Below are 22668 nucleotides of genomic sequence, written 5' to 3'. Positions count from 1 at the left end.
TTACGCTGGCTTTACTCGAATATACAGGCGAACACCTGGTCGCTAACGAACTACCTCTCTCTGATAGCTTGATGTGTCTTAAAAATGTGCCGCTCGATAAACTTTGTAGAAGCTTGGAAAATAAGAGAAAATAAAAAAAAGAACGTAAAAATATATATATATATAAAAAAAAGTAAAGGAGTTCTCGAGAAGACTACGACAAATTGTAGCCACTTAAATTTCATCTAATTTTAAAAAATAGATAATCGTTTTTTTTTCGTCCTAAAATAATTACATTAAAGAAAAGATATTTTAAGATATCTTTATAATGAGAAAGAACTTTTTTAATATATAACCGTCAACTTTGTATTTTTAATACTCTTCTGTTTTAATAATGAAAGATATTATCGCTTTTAGTAATATTGCCAGTAGGGTAATTATAATATGTAATTAAAAAAAAAAAATATTCTGAAATTAAAACTGTCGATAAGAAAATTAATATCGGTCTTTCAATATTTAAAATATTAAAGTTAATTGAAAATTTTAATTAAGGCGTATTTTATTACTAAATTGCTAATCTAAATTTGTAATTATTTTATATAATATAGGAATAATTTACGATTTTATGAAAATTGCTCTTAATATCGCAATTTTTTATTTTGATGGATTGTTTTTCTTTTATTTTAACCGAATTTTCAATTTATCGAATCTAATTTCTTTTTGTTGAGTTCTCCATCTATGAACTGTCGATAAAGTAGATTGCGCGGGAAATTTAAATCGTACTTTCGCGCTCAATCTACTTTATCGACAGTTCATAGATAGAGGACTCTTAAAATTCTAAATAAAATAAATATAACGGCTTATTAGAAATTCTGTCAAATAGAAAATAAAAATAATAATTCTAACGCAAATATGTTTTATTTTTTCAATTTTCTTATATTAATTTATTAATCTTGGAATTTTAAACACATTCTCTTTGAGTTTATCTCCTTTAAGGAAAATTTTAATCATATTGCTTTGGAAAATTAGCAACACGGGCTTTTGAGATTTAGGGGAGCGACAGTATTTGTTTAACGCGCAACACTGTTGTCGGTTAAAGCGCGGTTACAACACGAAGACGACACGTCAAGTACAAAAAGGGCGGCGGCGTTTTCTCGAGTGAAAAGAGAAGTAAGAGGAGTAGGAGGAGGCTTTTAGCTTACAGGCAGGAAATTCTTCGTTGGGGAAAACCTTGTTGAACATGGTTTGAGAAATAGTGAGTTAAAGGAAAACGTTTTCGAGGTCACTGTGGTTTTCGCATGGGAGTGAGAGACGAAAGAGAGTGAGTTGGATCTCTTGAAGTAAAGGTGTATGGATGAGAATGCTAAAGAGGATGAGATATATAAATCGTGTTAAAGGAGAATTGGCAAAGGTGAAAAAAAAGGAAGGAGGAAAATTAACCCTTTCCATTTCTCTTCCTTTTAGTTTGAATGCGTCACAATCCCATCCTTCTTCACAACACACTCTGCGAATTCTGATTCACTTGCAAATAAGATCGATTATATTGAATGTGAACTGACTCTCAATTCACTTGAATTAGAAGCCTTTTCCTTTTTATCACATTTTAACTGAGTCCTTTTTTCTTGTAGATTGAGGAATGGGTCTTGTCACTAATTTAGATATTTTACGATTATGTTTCTTGCTAAACGATATTTTAATTAATTAATTTTTTTTATAGAATTATTTACGAATTGAATTTACATATTATTTGATCAATTTAAAATTTTTTGAATATACAATATAAATTGTTTTTTTTTCAGATCGCAAAGAGGCAGAATCCGAAGTAGATTGCAACTATTCCTACAAAAGGCAGAGGGTAAGTTTTTTATTTATAACTTATTAATAGCCTCGATAGCACAAAAGCATGCGGCAAGATTACCTTAGAAAGGTTGCCAAGCTTACTGCAAGTAATTAAACGGAAAAATATTTTGGGGATACCGGGATTCAAACCCGGATTCGACACACGCAAATTGAGAACGTTGACCGACCTACCACTACGAATAAGTGTTGGAGAATATAATTTTTTGCCTCTTGAATATTCCAAACTTAGAATACAGAACGTTATCTCATTTATTTAAAAAATTAATTTTCTTATTTCCATGTTTAATGGACTTTTTTCTAAATTAATAATGGTTCTGGAAATAGAAGAAGAATTTAAAAAAAGCATTTTCTCTCTCTCTCTTGAGTAGTTTGATCTTTTTTCATTCTACTTTCGATTTTTGTTTTTCTAACTCGTTTTATTTTTCTGACTCTTTTTATTAGGAGAGTCCGCCTCTTTCTGACATCTTTTTATCAAGTTGCCTTATCCAAAGAAAGTCTTCTTCTTCTTCTCTCTTTCTCTCTCTCAGTAAATGAAAATCCAAGGAACAAGATTGATTAAGCAGGATCACCGGAGTCGTAACTCCCGTCTCGTGATCCGTCTCGCATCCTCCCAGCGAAGGTAGTAATTGCCATAGGATGACATCGATCCTGGACGGTTTTTCAGAGATATTATATGTAGTAACGATAAGACGACCCCGAACTCTTATCAAAGCGAAAAGAGCGGTATAGCAAGAGAGAGAAAGAGAGAAAGAGAGAGAATAAGGGAAGGAGTCTAGAAGGGGGATAAGGGATAAGACGATATTATACGTAATGACAGAGTATAAGGTTGATGAAATTGGTTCATCGAGTTTACAAAGGACTTTTGCAGCCATAGCCCGGATTTATTCTTTTATAATAGATACTCGCGCTCAGTGATAAAGGACTGTGGATAGAAAGAGAAAGAGAGATAGAGAGGAGAATTCACTTAACTCACTGTCCAGAACTCTTCAACCGTGAATAATCTGCTCGTTTGTCAGCCGCACTTATCCCAATCCACTTTTTTCAACATATTTTCTACTGCGTGTATATACCATGTCGATTCACTATTGGATAATCGTTTGATCTTTTTTTCCTCGAGGGTATTGTCTTCTTAATGTCGCTAATTATATCTGCTAACTTCAATTTTATCCTTTTTGTTTCAAGAATTTTTTTTTCTTCATGTAAAAGATGATCATTTATTTCTGGTGCCTCTAATTTCTCAATTCCACCTATAATTTTCTGATAGATTTAATGAATAAATAAAAGGAATTTTAATGAAAAAGGTTAGCTACTACTTTACCGACAATACTACATTACCGACTTCTATTGGTAAGTGGGACAGAATTTCAATTAATAAAGTTACCGACTACATTACCGACTATACTGCATTACCGACCTTAGTCGGTAAGTGCGACAGAATCCGTGTTGCTATACTAGTGATCTTGTTGGTGATAAATTTGTGATATATTTACATATAATTATAATAAAATACTTGAAAATTATTAAAAAATATAATTTAAGGAGTTAATTTTAATATTAAAAATTATAGCATGAAAATAATTTTTTTTAAATGAATTAACGTTTACAAAATTAATTTTTAAAAAACATATATAAATTCTCAGCATTCATCATAATTTTCAAATCCGTCATTCATGTTCTGTTATATTATAATTAAATTTCATTTTTATTAATTTATTTCACATATCATTAATAATAGATAATAAAACTCTTTCATTATGACAATGTTTAAAATTCATAGACATGTTGAAACATTATTCTAAATTAAAATTATTATGAATCATATAATGAAGAATTATTTTAATAATTTTTAAATTGACAAATATTTCATTATTTTATCTTTATCAAATATGTAAAATACAATTTTTATCAAATATTAGAACACTAATAAATTATTTATTTCTATTATATTAATAATATCAATAATTAAAGTAGGAAATTTGGGATTTGAATTTCAAAATTTGTAGTTAAAATTAAATATTTTTAATTATATTAAAATTTGTCAATTTATATAATTAGTAATAAAATTACATTTTTTAAATAATTGAATACATTCTTTAAAATTATATAAATAATTTTATAGAGGCCTTTTTATATATAAATATAATGTAACAAAATAATTGTCACCAAATATGATGCATGGAATAACAAGCTCTCTCTCTGTACGTTTCCTAAACTCAAACCACAGACATTGGGGTTACATGACAACCCAGGATAATACGGAAATATATACATACATTGAAAGAGACAAATTTCGATAAAATAGTGAACCGAGGTTTGAATGAGTTGAATACAATGTGACGTTGCATACACACATACATTCACATACAAGTAAATGGAATTGCAGATTTATTTTTGATTAAATATAAATTGAATTAATTACCAGGTCAATATAGATTTAAGCATATATATTTGAAATAATAGGATGACCGCATTTTGTATGCTGGAAAATCCAGAAAGTCATGAAATATTTTAATGACTTTTAGTGTATGGCAAAATTATGTGAATTTTATTTAAAAATCTCATTATAAAATCGGTGAAAATTTATTACATTTTTGATTATATGAAAATGTATTTTACTTTTCAATAGAATTTTTATCTATATTAGATTTTGTATTTTATAAATTTAAGGATATATGATTGTTATTTTGATTTCTTTTTTTTGTAGTTAGAATATAATATTCTTAAAATAGGAATATTTTTAATCTTTATTATAAGTCTTTAAAGTATATGAAATGTGAATGGTCAGAACAGTTATACTATCTAGTTTTTAGATAGTTAAACTATTTAGAAACTATCTAGATTAATTAGAAAGGCCAGGAAAATTATACTATCTAGTTATTATCTAGTTTCCATCTTGTTACTATCTAGTTTTCACCTAGTTATTATCTAGTTTCCGTGTAGTTTCTATCTAGTTTCTATCTAGTTCCATCTTGTTTCTATCTAGTTTTCACCTAGTTATTATTTAGTTTCCGTGTAGTTTCTATCTAGTTTCTATCTAGTTCCATCTTGTTTCTATCTAGTTTTACCTAGTTATTATCTAGTTTCCGTGTAGTTTCTATCTAGTTTCTATCTAGTTTCCATCTTGTTTCTATCTAGTTTCTATCTAGTTCCTATATTGATTATTTAGAAAGGTTTTCTAGACGTATTCTATCTAGTTTCTATTTTTTGAAACGTATATTTAATTCAAATTTCTATTTTTTTGACACTACAGTCTGAATCTTGAAAATCTGAAAATACTTTGAGAATATTATAATTATCATAATATTCCGTTGTAGTTGTGACGGGGATTAAGTTTAGTAATAGAGTGTCTCTCAAACAATGCAATTTCGAAAATCAAGGTGCAAATCGATAATCTGAGAGGGGGCAGACGAGAGGGATAATTTCAATGCCTTCAAGAGAGGATGAGAATCCATGTATCGCGCATGTGTACCAATTTATCGGTTACATAGCAAAATGCCTATCGGTTATCGCTAATCGACGATCGTTCGACCTTATTCGATTACACGCTAATCACTGGTTCAACTCGATCGATTACCATTAGCCATAGCTGCCAAAACATCCATCCCATATACAGTTTTGGCATACACACGCACGCACAATATTCTCCCATAAATGTATAATATATAATCCAAGAAACACAAGAATATTCTAAATTTATGAATATTTTAATTTTTTCCTCTTTTTTTGCGTTTGCGAATTATTGTAATTTTTCCTATACTGGTAATTAAAAGTTAAGGTTAAAAGCAAATGAGGTTAAATTAGGTTAGGTTAAGGTTAAATTAAGTTAGTTTAAGCTAACGAAGGGTAAGTTAGATTAGATTTGGAGGTTATGTTAAGACAAATAAATTTAGGTTAAGTTAGTTTAAGGCAAGTTAAGTTAGGGTAAATTTGGCTAAGTTCGGCAAATTTTCTTGTAAAATAAAGTTGAATTCCCCAAGGAAAAATCGGTTTTTTATAAAGAAAAAAGGGAAATTAGTTGTGTTACAAAAAGAAGAGCTAATAATAATTTATAAACTCTTAGTTAATTCGAGAATAATAATTAATCATTAATTTAGACGACAATAGCAATTTAAAAAAAATAGTCTGTGGATTACATATTTTATAATCATGACCAACAACTGGGGTTATGCTGTTGTCTGCTTATATGACCCTTGCCATCTTGGAACCCCTTGGAACAGCACCATTGGGTGTCGTAAAGCCAAAGGCATCCATTCCCTACGTCGACCCTGTGTGGTATGCATTATGGCTATTATCTCGTGTCATACATTCACAACTACATTGCTCTCTTCACATTTTCAACAAAGTGTGACCAGACATGTCTCTCTCTCTCTCTCTCTTTGTATTCTTAAGACTCAGTATGTGTAGTAGCCAATTCTCCTGTCTACTGGGGAGAATTAGTTTAGCCGATATAATACTTTAGGGATATACTTGCGAAAACTTTAAATGAAGCGAAAATAAAGCTGAAAGTTTTAAGTCCAATCTGTGCAAAAAAAAAAAGAGAAATGATTTCAATTTTAACAATATAATTTTAAAAAAAAATTTCTCATCACTTTTATATTAAATATTTATGATTCTACTGCGTCTTTCTAAACACTTTACAGCTGTTTTTATTTTTGTGGAACGTAATAATAATTATTATATAGAATTAGGTGGAAAATTAAATAAAAGTTTTATACTTATTTTAATTTTAGTTTTATAAAGTTTTTAAACTTTTAAATTTTTGTGAAAAAATCTTTTTAAGAACAGATATTTATAAATAAATATAATATTTTTGTCGTCTATTCACGTGGAAATTTTTTAAAAAAATTTTTCAATTTTAATTTTTTATGATTAATTTATTGAAATCAAAATTGGACTAAATGGAACGAAAAAATATATTTTTTGATTCTTAAATATTTGATTAAAATCATGAAAAAAAATTTATATTTTCACACTTTTTGTTAATACAGAAGAATTAGTTATTAATGAAAAGTATTTTGGGGGTTTTTTTTTTTTTAAGTAAAAATTTCCCGAATGTCTGAATAAAATCTATTTTATATTACTTTATTTTCCAAAATTAGCTTTTTCCGAAAAATAGAATGTGCAAGAATAGCAATATATTATATATATGTATAAATGAAACGAGTTATCGAATATTTTGATAAATTAAAGAAATTCTTTTTCTGTTAAGCACTTTTTTCTTTTTTTTTGCGTTAAAAGAAAAAGATCATATTGTATAAATAAAGAATGTGAAGGAAAAGATCGAGAATGAGAAAACGTTAGTTGTATATACATATATATATAGAATATGGACGAGAAAAATAATTCATAGCTCGTGCAAGGCATGCAGAAGATGAAATTATATATATAGAGTAGTTTCCATTCCTTGCGAAAACCCGCGGCGCACACAGTATTAAAGCAAAGAGTCAGTAGATGAAAGAAAACAGGGAAAGGAAAATTATTTCTCGTTTCTCTCGAGATGACTATACATTTAGCGTTGACAGGATTCGTAAAATTAAATTCAAAAAAGTGCGAAACGATTTGCGTGTATATTTCTCCGTCTCTAATTCGTCATTTGTAATATTATATTTATATATTTAGAATTCACAGAAAATTCACAATTTTTCATTTACAATTATTCCTGACTTGGAGAAAAATTGTTTAAAAATATTTTCCTTTTATTTAAAATGTCCAAACTTTGGAATGTTCCTTTGGAATATTGTGATAATATTCCCGTAATATTTAAATATTCCAAAATTAATCCAAAGGAACGTTCCACAGGTCAGAGATTTTAATATTCTTGGAATAGTGTAGGAATATTATAGAAATATTCCATTCGAATATTGTATAGATATTGAAGGAATATTCCATTGGAATACTGTACGATTATTGTACAAATTTTTATTTGGAATATTGTGGGAATATTCTATTGGAACACTGTAGGAATATTGTAGGAATATTTCATTGGAATATAATAAGGATACTCCATTAAAATATTATAGGAATGTTGTAGGAATATTGCATTAGAACTATGTAGGAATATTGTAGAAGTATTAAAATATTCCATTGGAATATTGTAGGGATATTCCTATGAAATATTATAGGAATATTGAATGGATATTATTATTATTATTATTAATTTTCTACATTTCTCAAATATATGAGGAAAATTTCTAAGACAATAAATTTTATCTATTATATATTGTTTTAAATTGAAATTAGTTAATTTAATTGACTAATTTTCAAGGTTTTGAGTGCGGGCGCGATAACTTTTAACTTTTAGACAATTAAAGTTGTGCCTTTGTATAAATTGTTGTTTGTGGCGTGGCAAAACAGAAACCCATCCTCCTATTTCACTCCTCTTTTATAAAGTATATATAAATCTATTTTCAACGTTAAAATGCAATTTAAACTTAACAGAAATATAACATCATTCTCAGATTTTAATAAACCTTAATAAGTTCATTTACGCTGGTTTGGTAAACTCGAGCAAATACCTGTTACTCTGTGAATACCCACTATTCATCGTGGTCATGGCCATTATTTCCAGGTCGCCACTCGCATTCCCTTTAATCCTGGTATATATATATATGTACTCCTTTCGCGCTATATGTTTTTCTTCTTGCTTTTCTAAAATGTTTTACCCTCGTGCATGAATTTTTCGTGTCTAATTAATATTTTAAAAATGTTTATATATATTCTTTAAAAAAAAATTTCCATACTCTATATTTAATGATGTTAATGTTCAAACACTGTAGGAATATTCCATTGGAATATTGTAGATATTTCATTGGAATATTATAGGAATATTCTGTTTGATTGCTGTAGGAATATTACAGAGATATTCCATTAGAACATTGTAGAAGTTTTCTGTTTGAATACTGTGGAAATATTCCATTGGAATATTAGAGGAATATTTTATTGGAATTTTACAGGAATATTCTATTATAAAATTGTAAAAATATTATGTTGAAATATTTTAGAAATACTCGATTGGAACATTGCAGGAATATTTTAGGAATATTCATTGGAATATTACAGGGATATTCCATTGTAATATTGTAGGAATATTATAGTAATATTCTATTGGATTTCATTATAACATTGTAGAAATATTCTTTCGGAATATTAAGAGAATATTTCATTGGAATATTGTGTATGTGTTAGTAGTAGAAGAAAGTTTCGGTAAGACGGTTAAAATTCTTCATTTTTAGTCTAAGTGGTTTCAGTAGTAAATGATTCTTTTAGTCAGACGCACAATGTTTCAGAAATATCTCATCTAAATCAGTAGTAGAATGCAGATTAAGTCAGACAAAACTTATTTTCTTGAAAATTTGACATCAGTAGTAAAAACCACTTTTATATTTTTCATTTTTATTCACTTTCTCTATTCAACGGTGAGGATTTGTTAAAATTTTGAAGGTTACGTGATTCCTGAATTTTTGGGGTAGAATGCGAGATTTAGTTTCTTGGAATGTTCTCTCTCTTTCTCTTTTTTTTTTTGCTCAGAGTGACCTCTTATGTCCTTAAACCTTTGTGGAAGGTCTCTTGTGGATTCTCGGTGCACGCGATGGGAACAGTGGTGAACCGTTCTGTGTTACCCAGGGACGCGATTTGAAATTCAACGACGCTGGACATTAACTACGCGGTCCGCTGTTGCGGCTTGCAGCTGCGACTATATACATATATATATATATACGGAAGTCAGAAAGTGAGGAGAAAGCTCGGACGTGCATACACAATATATATATAGCAACTTGCCTTACTTTACGAAAACATCGACTAGAATCCCCACCATTCTTGTATGTTACTGTGCTGCAAACCTTTCTTGCATGTCCGACCCCTGTCTCTCCGTCTAGGGCTATTAGAGAGAAATAAAAAAAAAACCCCCAGTGAAAAGTTAAGAATCTTTCTTCACCTACTTCTAAATCTTTTTTTTTCTTTCTCTCTGTTTTTTTAATGCAAAAAAAAAATCTGCGAACAAAATGGAATTTCAAATTTTTGTGAAAAATGTTTTGTAAATTTTTAAACTCCCGGCAAAAAACTAAATCAAATTAAGGTGACTTTCTTTTTTTTAATTATTATATAAAAAAAGTTTCTATTTTCTTATGCAAAGGAGAATACATTTTTTATAACTTTGATAATATACAGTAAAAAACACTTTTTCTATTTTACATAATTTATGGAAGTTATGGAAATTATAATTATTTTAATCGAAGAAAAATGTTGAGACTCGTAATATAAATTTATTTGGCCTTTTTTTAAAAAAATATTTAAAACAGTTTCCTTCTTTTTTCATATATTTAAAATACAATTAATATTGTCTCGATTTTAATGTAAAAGAAGACTTTCTCTCTGCATTCAAGAATAAAGTAAAGAAATAATTCTTGAAGATTTGCGACAAAATTCTAAAAAAAAAAAAAAAATTCTTTTAACTGAATGAGTAGCATAAGATTTATAAATTGGATTCAATTTTTTATTTAGAAGACGTAATTAGATGTCGTCTTGAACAAAATCTAGAAATCAGAAAAAAAAATGGTAAATGGGTGAATGTTTATCTTCCTGGTCTGTTTTTTTTCTTTTTTCCTTTTTTTTTGAGGCAATTTCCATTCTCCTTCATTAATTCACCTCGGAGGGTCTCAGGCTGAAGTAAATTGATGTGCATTACGTAAAGTGTTAACGAGATCCAGACTTAGTTTTTGTCTTCTCAAAACTACACAAAATATTCCAATTAAATAGTCATATAATATTCCTAAAATATTCCAATGGAATATTTTTATAATATTTCCAAAATTACCGATGGATTTTTCCAAAAATATTCCAATTAAATAGTCATATAATATTCCTAAAATATTCCAATGGAATATTTTTATAATATTTCCAAAATTACCGATGGATTTTTCCAAAAATATTCCAATGTAATAGTTATATAATATTCCTAAAATATTACAATGGAATAATTTTATAATATTTTTAAAATTACCCTTGGATTATTCCAAAAATAGTTCTAAAATATTACAATGGAATATTTTTATAATATTTCCAAAATTACTGTTGGATTATTCCAAAAATATTCCTAAAATATTCCAATGTAATAGTCATATAATATTCCTAAAATATTCCAATGGAATATTTTTATAATATTTCCAAAATTACCGATGGATTTTTCCAAAAATATTCCAATGTAATAGTTATATAATATTCCTAAAATATTACAATGGAATAATTTTATAATATTTTTAAAATTACCCTTGGATTATTCCAAAAATAGTTCTAAAATATTCCAATGTAATAGTTATATAATATTCCCTGAAATATTCCAATGGAATATTTTTATATTTGTCAAATTTCTTATGCATTATAAAAATACAACTATTGCGCAAATATTTCACGAATTGCGGTCACTGCACACACGTGTATCTAACAGTTATTACCTTTTGACCTTCGAGTTGTTGGGGCGGGTTGTCCTACAATGACAACGCGACGTCCCAACGAAACTTTGTCTACGGAAGCACCGGAAGTACCTCGTTTCCCTCTCAGAATGCGGTAGCAACCCGGAAGCCTTTTACTGCCGTGTAGAATAAACGGAATGAACACTTCCTACCAAAGTGTGAACAGTGTCGGTGATTTTGCCATTCTCTGAGAATTAATGTTCTGATGGAGTTATTTACACTTGACAATGCTACGCGAGCACCTTCTCGGGTTTCTTATAACATATAAATATAGACATTATTTTCTATTTAATATTCCTTAAAAATTATAATTTTATTCGGCTAGAATATTTTTAAAAATATTACAATGGGATATCCCATACGATTCCAATGGAATATTATCTCAATATTCCAATGGAATATTTTCAAATTTCATTTGAATATTCCCACAATATTCCAAAGGAATATTTTTTAATCATTCCAATGGAATATTCCTAATTTTCTAATTACTAACTTCTTAATACATTTCCAATGGAATATTTCCACAATATGGGAATGGAATATCCCAACAATATCCCTACAATGTTTTAATAGAATATCTCTATAATATTCCATATATACATTCCAATATAATATTTCTTTAATATCTCTGCAATGTTTTAATGGAATATCTCTATAATATTTTAAAGATATATACAATATTCCAATGGAATATTTCTTTAATATCTCTAGAATGTTTTTAATGGAATATTTCAAAAATATTCCAAATATATATAATATTCCATATAAACGTTTTAAAGATTCGATATTTTAATATTTTTGGAATATTCTTTATGTTTCAATAGAAATTTCCTTTTGAAATATTTCTAATATTCCACGAATTGAAATGAAATAATTTGTTCTGTTGGGTTATAAAAAGAAAAGGAAACATTTTGATAGAAAATAAAAAGAAAAATAAGTGCGCAAAGTATAAAAACAAGTTAATAAGTAAATTGAAGAATTACTGGAAACGAGGTATATACGTGTGGAAACGATACGAGTTTCGCGAACTATCCGCGACCTGCTGGAACTGACTTGGACGCATTATTGCCCAAGTTTCAAACCTCCTCACAGGTTTCCAGATTCTGTTACGTATCTTTCTATCCCTTGCACACACATACATACATACATATACAAACACTCTTCTCTATTTCTCTCTCTCATCCTCTCTTCGTTCAATCTGGATTTTCCGTCTGTCCTCGATGACCAAACTTTCTTCGTTTATTGGCATATGCCGGCCGTGGTGGTCCCGCATTAGGAAGATAAATCTTTGAAGATCCCAGACGTGTCGTAACCACATGTTCACTTCACCTCCTCCGCATACGTATCTCCTTCTCTCTGTTACTCTCACTCATTCACTTTTTTTACTCTTGTCTGTTAGGATTTCAAGATTTCAACTTGATATATGTATATAGACGGACACTTTTTGACAAATCTGCATAAGAAAGTTTTAGAGTGAACAGATTTCAATATATGCGAAATATATTCTATTCTCATTCGCGAAAAATGATTTTTGCCATCTCCAAAATCTCATACTATTAATCCCAATAGCTTGGAATATTCCATTATCAAACATTCCTTCGAAATATTCCATTTCTATTCCCGGAATATTAAAATGTCCAAACTTCAAACGTAGATTTGAAATATTTTAGTAATATCTTAGGAATATTGTAGGAATACTTTAGGAATAATCGATTGGAATATTTTAGTAATATTGTGGGCATATTGTAGGAATATTATGGGAATAATCGATTGGAATATTTTATTAATATTTTATTGGTATTTTTTTTGAATAATTCAACGGAAACTTTTATAAATATTCTATTGGAATTTTGTAGAAATATTTTAGGAATATTGTAGAAATATTTTAGGAATATTATATAAATATTTTAAGAATAATCGATTGGAATATTTTAGGAGTATATTGAGAATATTGTAGGAATAATCCAACGGACATTTTTAGAAATGTTATATAGAAATATTCTATTGTAATATTATAGGAATATTTTAGGAATTATTGATTGAAATATTTTTGAAATATTGTATGAAAATTCCTTTGGAATATTGTAGGAATACTTTAGGAATAATCGATTGGAATATTTTAGTAATATTTTAGTCATATTGTAGGAATATTATAGGAATAATCGATTGGAGTATTTTAGAATATTTTATTAATATTCAATTGGAATATTTTAGGAATAATCCAACGGAAATTTTTGTAAAAATATTTTAGGAATATTGTATAAATCTTTTAAGAATAATCGATTGGAATATTTTAGGAATATATTGAGAATATTGTAGGAATTATCCAACCGGAATTTTTAGAAATGTTATAGAAATATTCTCTTGTAATATTATAGGAATATTTTAGGAATTATTGATTGGAATATTTTTGAAATATTGTATAAACATTCCTTTGGAATATTGTAGGAATATTTTAGGAATAATTTATTGTAGTATTTTCAGATATTGTATGAACATTATAATGGAATATTTTAGGAATAATCGAGTGTGGAATATTTTAGGAATATTGTATGAATATTCTATTGAAAAATATTGTAGGAATATTTGAATTACTTATATTGTGGGAATAATTCATTGGGAATTTTTAGAAATAATATGCAAATTTTCTATTGGAATATTTTAAGAATATTATAGGATTATTTCATTGGAGTATTTTTCTAATATTTTAATGTTATATTAATGTAATATTCTAATAGAATATTTTTTCAACATTCCTGTTAAATATTCCTGAAAAATTCTTAGAATGTGAAGGGAATATTTCAAAGGAATGTTGCAATGGAATATTTCCAGAACGTGATTATAAAAAAAATTTGTTTACAAAAGTGTTTTTAAAATATCCATTAGCTAAAATTTCTGCGAAAATTTAGTATTATTCTATTTTCACAGAATCTTACAAAGGAAGATCCTCTTTCATAAAAAAAAGAATGATTTTTTTTTTACTTTTTTCTTTAAACTGAAACAAGATGCATATTTTTAGATATTAGATTCCCGTTAAGAATGATCGTATATAGGAATTTCTAAATTTGATCATTCATTATTTTTTCCTATATAGTATATAAAAAAAAAACAAAATTCCAATACAAATATAGTGATCTTTGTGAGTTTTATGTATGTGATTCACACACTGAACATGTTCTTGAACTCCCCACTTATTCGGTCGGTACCTCGACATTGAGACCACGTATGTATATAAAGGTCCAGCCTCGACTTCCATCGATGAGTACAAATCGAGGCACACGATTCGTAATTAGTATATTTTAGCATAAAACAAAAAAAAAATTAAAAAAAAAAACCCGGTTCGTTATTGTTTTTCTTGATTGTGAAACATGGATACTTTACGTTTTTTAACATTGTGTTTGTGCATTTTTGTTCCCTTTGTTTACGGTAAGTAATTTGATATTCTTTTGTAAAATATAATTACAAACCTCAAGACAATGTATCCGAAAGTTAATTATTGTATAGGGTTGTAATAATAACCATTTTTAGACAACTAAAAAATAAATAATAATAATAATTATTATTATTATTAATAATAATAATAATAATTAATGAAAATAGTTGATAATAATAATTAATAAAAAATATTAATTATAAGTAATAAAAATAATTAATAATAATTAACAATTAATTAAAAATTAAAAGTAACTAAAAATTAATTTAAAAATTTTTTAAAATAACTAATGTAAAAAATAATAAATAAACAATCAATAAAAAAAATAGAGTGTAGAACAATGAGAATAATTTTTAAAATGAAAATTGAAAACAAAGGAGATATAATTTTTCATGAAACGTTAGTAGTTAATTTTTCGTTTATTTAAAATTTAAATTAAAAAATAATAAAAATTTTTTTATCTTAAACCGTGTAATTAAAAAAATTAAGGATCCTTGAATGTTTTTATTAGTTATACATATAAATATATATATATATATATACATAGAAAGAGAGTTATGACGGTCAAGGCTATACGCACAATTACAATTCTCTTACGTGAATGCTCTCATGACTCTTGGTAATTAAAAAAATCTTTTGTGTAAAAATCTACATATAATGCAATTTTTTTAAAAAAAAAATTTTTAATCCATTCTCTTCTTTCATTTAATTTTTTTTTCTCTTATATTATTATAATACGTTTCATTATAAGTTTTAATAAAATTTAATCCAATTTTTCAATTTAAGTTTACAAAGCCCTCAACGAAACCGTGTCTCTTAAGATTCACTTTCAAGTTCAGTTTTCTTAATTATTGAAACAAATATAGTGAAACGAATATAAATATCAAAGAAAAGTTGTAGAATTCAATTTAAAATAATATTTATCTTTATTATTGAAAGAAAAATAATAATAATAATTAAATTGGAATATTTCAAAACTTAAATTTTTTATTAAATAATTAAATTTATTAAATAATTACCATAATGAAAAATTATTTACTTTCAATTTATTTAAGAGATTCTCAATCAGAAATAAATTTATAATATATTCTATATAATTAAATTTAAATTGAATACTGTTATATATATATTTATATACATATAAATAACTGTATGCATGAATTATAACACCTTCGGATTGTCTCCTTATATGTTTTTCTTACCTTGAAAAAATTTTACATGAAGATTTCATAACTTTTATTTTTTTTATTGATTCACAGAATTTTTTATGACTAATCATTATAATAACATTATAATTTTTTTTTATTTAAAAAAACATAAATTATTATCGCTATATTATTAAACAAAGTATAAAGATAATTATCCAATAATTATATATATACATATTAAAGAAATATAATTTTAAATCTTTCACTTTAAAAAAAAATTAACTTAATAAATAATTGGGGTTTATTTACTTTTGAATTAATTAAATTTTTTTCAAGTAAAGCAAAAGTTTTTTTTATTGGTCAGAAAAGTAGAAAATAAAATTTTATAACATTAATTTTCTATAAAATAATGCAAATAAAAAAAATTTATTTATATTTTGTTTGAATTTATAGCTAAAAACTATGTATATTTATTATGAAGAAGAAGTAGAAAAAAACCGTAAATAATTAACATCATAATTACTGATAAACAGTGTAGATTAGGAATTTAAGAAAGCCAGCAATAAATTGAGATAAACAATGAATAATAAATTGAAATGCTGTCCATCACTTGTCATGTGTGTAAAAAGCATTTTTTTTTTTTTTAATTCAAAACAAGTCTCATCGACCGGATGCATTACACGATATATTTGAAAATTCTGCATTTTTATTATAGTGCAGTGATCATTTACTGATAAGAATCCGGTTTCGATGATGTTTGTTGCTATTTTGATCACTATTCACAACTTGCGTTCTTGTGCCAAGTTCAAGGACAACAAATTTTGTTAAAGACCAACAAAAAAAAATTGCATTCTTTTCATTCTCTAATTTAAATTTTTATCTTCTAAAAAAATAAAAAAAAAAAGCAAATGAGATTCAACTTTTTTTTGGGTGGGGCGAGTATTTTGTTATTTTCATGCTAAAAAATTGTTGAGTTAATTTTTTTTTTCATCAAAAGTACAAAATATTCTATTAATATTACTGGAATATTTTACATACATTAACCAAACAAAAATTTCTACAATATTCCTAATTAATATTTCTACTATATTCCAAATAAATATTCCTACAATATTTCAAATAAAAAATTCTATAATATTCCAAATAAAAATTCCTGCAATATTCCTAATTTATATTCCAAATAAATCTTCCCACAATATTCCAAATGAAAAATTTTATTTGTCAATGAAATATTCCAGGAATATTAATTTGATTGTTTATAAAAATATGCTTACTATATTGAAAAATATATGATATAAATTAAATGATTCTAAAAAGTGAAAGATTAAAATTGTAGTCACGTCTAACATTTCCTTATAAATTTTGTTTTCGTAGCCAATTCATTTTTATATATTATAAAGATAATGAATTCCAAGTTTGTATTATAATTTTTGAGACGGTTGTTTTTATAGTTGAACGGAATTTTAAATTAAAAATTATATCTCACTTTAATAAATTGTATTTCAATATCTCTTTCTCTAGAGAAAAGTAAATGAATAATTTTTTTTTTTAAACCAGAACACTCTGTTTTCAATTTTTCATTATAAAAAACTAAATAATTATTAATTTAATTTTTTTGTAAATTATAATTTGTTAATATGATAAAAGAAAGTATTTTTTTAAATTACATATAACAAAATTGTATTAAACAAACAAATAAATTTTTTTTATTATTAAAGGCCAAGTGCAACCATCGAAACCTACTGCAGAACCTGTTTCTCAGGTTTGTCTAGGATGTATTTGTGAAGCATCGTCTAATTGTAATACAACTCTCAAATGTGATGGAGAAGTTTGTGGGCCTTTTCGAATAACTCGGGCCTATTGGATTGATTCTGGAAAACCGACATTCAACAACGAATCACCTAGCACGGGAGAAGGTAATTTAATTTTTTTTTCTCTTCCTTTTTTTTTTCTTAATTTACAAATTTTATTATTAATAAATTTTCCAAGAATATTCTACTGTAATATTCCAAAGAATATTTTACAATAATATTCCAAAGAATATTCTACAGTAAAATATTCCTTGGAATATTTTACTGTAATATTCCAAGGAATATTTCAAGAATATTCTCGACAAATATTCCAAGAGTTTATTTTTGAAAAAATATTCTATCACGACGAATTTATTTAAATAATTTTTTCAAAAATTATTTCTAGAATATTTTTAAAATATTCTTGCAAAATATTCCTTTAGTATTTTACAGAAATATTCCTACAATTTTCTTTAAAATTAATCTTAAATATAAATTTAATTTAACAGTGTGAAAAAATAACTTTTTTTTTATTAAAATTCTTTTTTTAATTAATAAATACTTGATTACAGCTTTCGCAAATTGTGTCAACGACGTTTTCTGTGCCGCTCAAGCAGTTCAAGGTTACATGGCTAAATATGGACAAGTATGCGCCAATCTTCATATTATTTATAAAATAAAATTAATTATTATTCATTTCTATAAATAATAATACAAATAATAATAATAGTACAAAAATATTTATTATTACTATTATTATTAATTTATTGTTACTGTTATAATTGTAATAATTAATAATTAAATAATTATTAATTTAATAATTTTAATAACTTTTAAATTGTTTATTTTTTAAGGACTGCAATGGCGATGGTAAAATTGATTGTGATGATTATGCTCGAATTCATCGTCATGGTGGATTTGGATGTTTTGCTCCCTTAGATCCAGCATATGAAACACCATACAAACAGTGTACTGCAACATTCGGCTAATCATAGATATATAAATATTAATAAATCGTCTTATTAATATTTAATTAAGTAAAATTCATTTTCGTTAATATGCATTTTTCGCTACATTATATTTTTTAAGAAAAAATTTATTGTTAAAATTTTAAAAATAAATGAATCTAATATGATTTTTTTAGTAAAATATCAATTCGTTTATTTTTATATACATTCACGAAATATTCAATTTAAATTCTTGGAATATTTCATTGGAATACTGGAAATATGTCAATGGAATTAGAACATAATTCCAATAGAACATTCCAACGTCATATTTAAATATTTACATATTATTCCAATGGAATATTCCTGTATTCCATTATAATATTTACATATTATTCCAATGGGATATTCCTTCAATATTACAATGGGATATTTCTACATTCCATTTGAATATTTACACATTATTCCAATTGGATATTCCTTCAATTTTCCAATAGAATATTCCTACAACATTCCATTTGTATATTTACAAATTATTCCAGACAGATATTTCTATAATATTCCAATTGAATATTACCACATTCCATTTGAATATTCATACATTGCTCCAGTAGAACATTCCAACAATATTCCAAAGCAACCTTCCAAAGGTCAGATATTTTAATATTCCACGAAATATGGATAGAATATTTAAAATATTGTAATGAAATATTCCAGGAAAGTGAATGTGATATTCCTTGCTATTGAAAAGAGTATTTTTTTTTTAGAAAAACACTTGAAGTCAAGTTAATAGTTTACAAAATGACCTTAGTAAAATTTGTATATTTATCACATTTATATGATCGTTGATGTTCGCGAGCATAAGTTTTTTTTACCCTCTCATTCGTGAAGAACGTCAGAGGATATAGTAGACGCGAGGAGACGAGGAACCGGATGAAATCTGGCGAGAATATGTTGCTCTGGGGAAATAAACGCCAGAAGACAAGCTCTTTGGCGAATATAACGTGTGCGCGTTCCCTTGTCGCCTTTTCCGTCGGCCACGAACAAAAAAAAAAAAGAAAGAAAAAAAAGAAGAAAAAAAAAGAAAAAAAAGTCCATATTTGTGAAGAGGTAGTTGAGGGTTAAAGGGGTGTGTCCCGGGGTTCGAGAAGAGACGCAATGGTGTGGGTATATATATATATATGTATAGTACCGCGTGTAGAAAAACCCAGAAGGCAGGTGAGTAGTTTGAAAATTAAAATTCATTTACGCCAGCTTCGCGCACAGCTTTAATCCGCTTTACTAAAGAATTTTCATGGTTTTTTATCATTTTTATATCTGACAATCCATTGTGTATGTATTTATATATACATACACATAGACACTTTGTGTGAAAGTCCGTTAAGAAATTTCGTTTTCTATTTGAAATGAAATTTAAATTTTTTTTGCAATGGCTTTTTAAACAGAGGTGCAAACAACAAAATTCCAGCGAAATCCTATGGAATTTTCCTTTAAAAAAAAATTCCCCTTCCTATGGAATATTTAATTTGCATTCCGGGAATATTTGGAAGGAATATTCCATTTACATTCCTAAAATATTCCCTTGGAATATTGGGAATATTTTAAAGGATCATTCCATTTACATTCCTAAAATATTCCTTTGGAATTTTGTGAAGGAATATTCCATTTAAATTCCTGAAATATTCCTTGGGAATATTGGAAATTGTAGGAATTTTTTAAAAAGAATATTCCATTGGAATTCATTGGGGAATATTGTAGAAATATTAGTGGGAAATGTTTGAATTATCTTAAGACACATTTTGAGGAATTTTTTATGAACGTAAATGTATTACTTGTTATTGGAGCATAATTCCAAAATTTGTAATATCCTTTGGAATGTTTTGGAAGGTTCTTAGAAAAAGAAGTAATACCAAGATTTGGAATATTACTTAAAAAATTTTTGGAACGTGTTTAAATAAAAAGAAATTTCAATATTTGGAATATCCCTTGGAATGTTTTTGGAAGGTCTTTAATGGAAAAGACATTCCAAGATTTGAAATATTCCTAGTAGAATTTCTGCATTATTTTGTGTAAGATATTCCAATAATATTTTTTGTTAATTAAAAATTGCGATTCAATAATAATAGAAAAAATAATAATACAATAATAATAATAATAAAAAAGATTAAAAATAAAATAATAACAATAATAATTTTTGGTATACGCTCTCTCTAGACATTGTCACATTTTCTCATCTCTTTCATTTTCTCGAGCTACTTTCTCACCATGACGTATTACAGGTTTGGTCTCGTTCCACTATTCCATCGATCCTTGCTAAACTCCTGACCTCGTCTCATCTTGGCACTGCCCTCTGTATTCTGGAAAGTGGTAAAGATAGAATCAGGGTTTCCATGAGGGGGAGGTGAGATGAAAAAGGTTCTCGCCCTAGAAAGGTCCGTCGAGCGTACATTTAGAATGAGAAAGAAAGAAAGAAAGAAAGAAAGACAGAGAGAAAGAGAGACCGAAAACGAATTTCTACTCTTTGCTTTTAAAGTTTTATATCATTACGCGAAAACCCTTTGAGCACACTGAGTTATACGTTTCAGATCCTCGATTAAATTAAATATTTAAACAAATTCAAACCTCATTTACACATTGTTGTTTTTAATGTTTTTTTTTCAAATTCGTCTTTCTTTTTTTAAATTAAAATATTTATTTAGGTTGTTGAATATTTATTTCTTTTTTGAACTATTTTTTAATGAAAAGTACTTTAAATAACAAAATAGAAAATATTCCTGAAAGTATTTTCAAAATCTAATGGAATATTCCATTCACATTCCCGGAATATTTCATTGGAAGTTTGGAAATATACGAAAAATAATATTCAAGGAATATTTTGGAAAATATTTCCATAATAATGGAATATTCCATTAATAAATATATTCCAATATATATATTCCATTATACATTTCTGGAAATATTCCTAAAAAATATTCCTTCTATATTCTAGGCATATTAAAATTTTTAATATTGACTAATAATTCCAAAAATATTTGCAACAAAACATATCAGAGATGGGAAATTTTTGTGTTTATGGAATGTGGAAAAAATATTAATGTTCCTATGGAATATTTAAGGAATGTGAATGGAATAATATTTACATAGAAACAATTCCTAAGTAGTTTTTAGGAATATTCAAGGAATATTAAAATGTATAACATTTGGAATGTTTTTTTGGAATATGTGAAAATAAGTATCTCACATAATTCTAATGGAATATTTTCAAAATATTCCATTTGAATATTCCCACAATATTACAAAAATTTATTCCATTATTTAAATTTAAATATTTTATTTTCGAGGTATTTATAAAATAATTTCGAAGCAATTTGGAATTTTATATTGTATCCCAAACGGTTTGTTTACATTGAAATACAATTGTTTAATCTCAGGTCAAAAATCATAACAATGGGAAAATAACAAAGGTAATTCATTTAGTTTCAATTCGTGCATTGACCTGTTTAGACGCGTGCTCTGTTGTTAATTTTAATAATTAGAAAATCAAAATTTTTCCGTTTTTAATACAATATTTTCTTTATTGTCTTTTAGTTTTTTTATATAATGAATAATTACGGGAGTGTTCGAAAATTTTTAAATCGCGATCGTTTAAATATTAAAAAAAAGTATTTTTGTGTCTTATAATTAATTTTAAATTAATTATTGTTTCAGGATTGTTCAAAATATTCTAAATCGCGTGTGTTTCCTGTTGCATCATATCGTCCAAAATTCGGAGATAAATCGGTTGCTGACTAAGGTAGGAGATAAATATTTTTTCTATAAATAAATAATTATGTGCGATTGGTTTTTCTATTTAAAATTTGAAAAATATTACATTGACTTCCTTTTTTACAAGAAAAAAGTTATATAATTTTTAAATCTCGGGAAATTATATTTAGCAACATTCATCTAAATATTCCAACAATATTCTATGAATATTCATGAATAATATTCTACGATTATTACTAAGAAATATTTTTGAAATATTCCAATAATATTTTTAAT

The 22668-nt window shown here is 26.5% G+C and overlaps 1 protein-coding gene and 1 long non-coding RNA gene across 2 annotated transcripts in view; both read left to right on the top strand.

Annotated features, from left to right (window-relative positions):
* LOC127276712 (uncharacterized) overlaps nt 1-22668 on the top strand; it is a 152258-nt gene that overhangs the window by 50071 nt on the left and 79519 nt on the right. Inside the window, exons 5-6 of the long non-coding RNA XR_007842242.1 lie at nt 1779-1834; nt 22336-22420. This is a non-coding gene — a long non-coding RNA (uncharacterized LOC127276712). The remainder of the gene's footprint in view (nt 1-1778; nt 1835-22335; nt 22421-22668) is intronic.
* On the top strand, nt 14554-18829 carry LOC127276709 (lysozyme-like). Its single transcript, XM_051297329.1, has 4 exons — nt 14554-14735; nt 17609-17806; nt 18253-18326; nt 18535-18829. The coding sequence occupies exons 1-4, from the start codon at nt 14678-14680 to the stop codon at nt 18667-18669; spliced, it is 465 nt and encodes a 154-aa protein (XP_051153286.1). The 5' UTR covers nt 14554-14677; the 3' UTR covers nt 18670-18829.

This window comes from Leptopilina boulardi, unplaced genomic scaffold, assembly GCF_019393585.1.
Source record: "Leptopilina boulardi isolate dan_hultmark-lab unplaced genomic scaffold, ZJU_Lbou_2.1 LbouV2_151, whole genome shotgun sequence".
In the NCBI taxonomy this organism is placed as follows: Eukaryota; Metazoa; Arthropoda; class Insecta; order Hymenoptera; family Figitidae; genus Leptopilina; species Leptopilina boulardi.
Note: the sequence above shows the minus strand (reverse complement) of the source record. Positions and strands in the feature narration are given on the sequence as shown.

Bases quoted from the DNA above. Each gene is read 5' to 3' on its own strand.
- LOC127276709 (XM_051297329.1), top strand. From the start codon at position 14,678: ATGGATACTTTACGTTTTTTAACATTGTGTTTGTGCATTTTTGTTCCC. The intron at 14,736-17,608 runs GTAAGTAATTTG...TTATTATTAAAG, and splicing joins TTTTGTTCCCTTTGTTTACG to GCCAAGTGCAACCATCGAAA. The intron at 17,807-18,252 runs GTAATTTAATTT...ACTTGATTACAG, and splicing joins ATCACCTAGCACGGGAGAAG to CTTTCGCAAATTGTGTCAAC.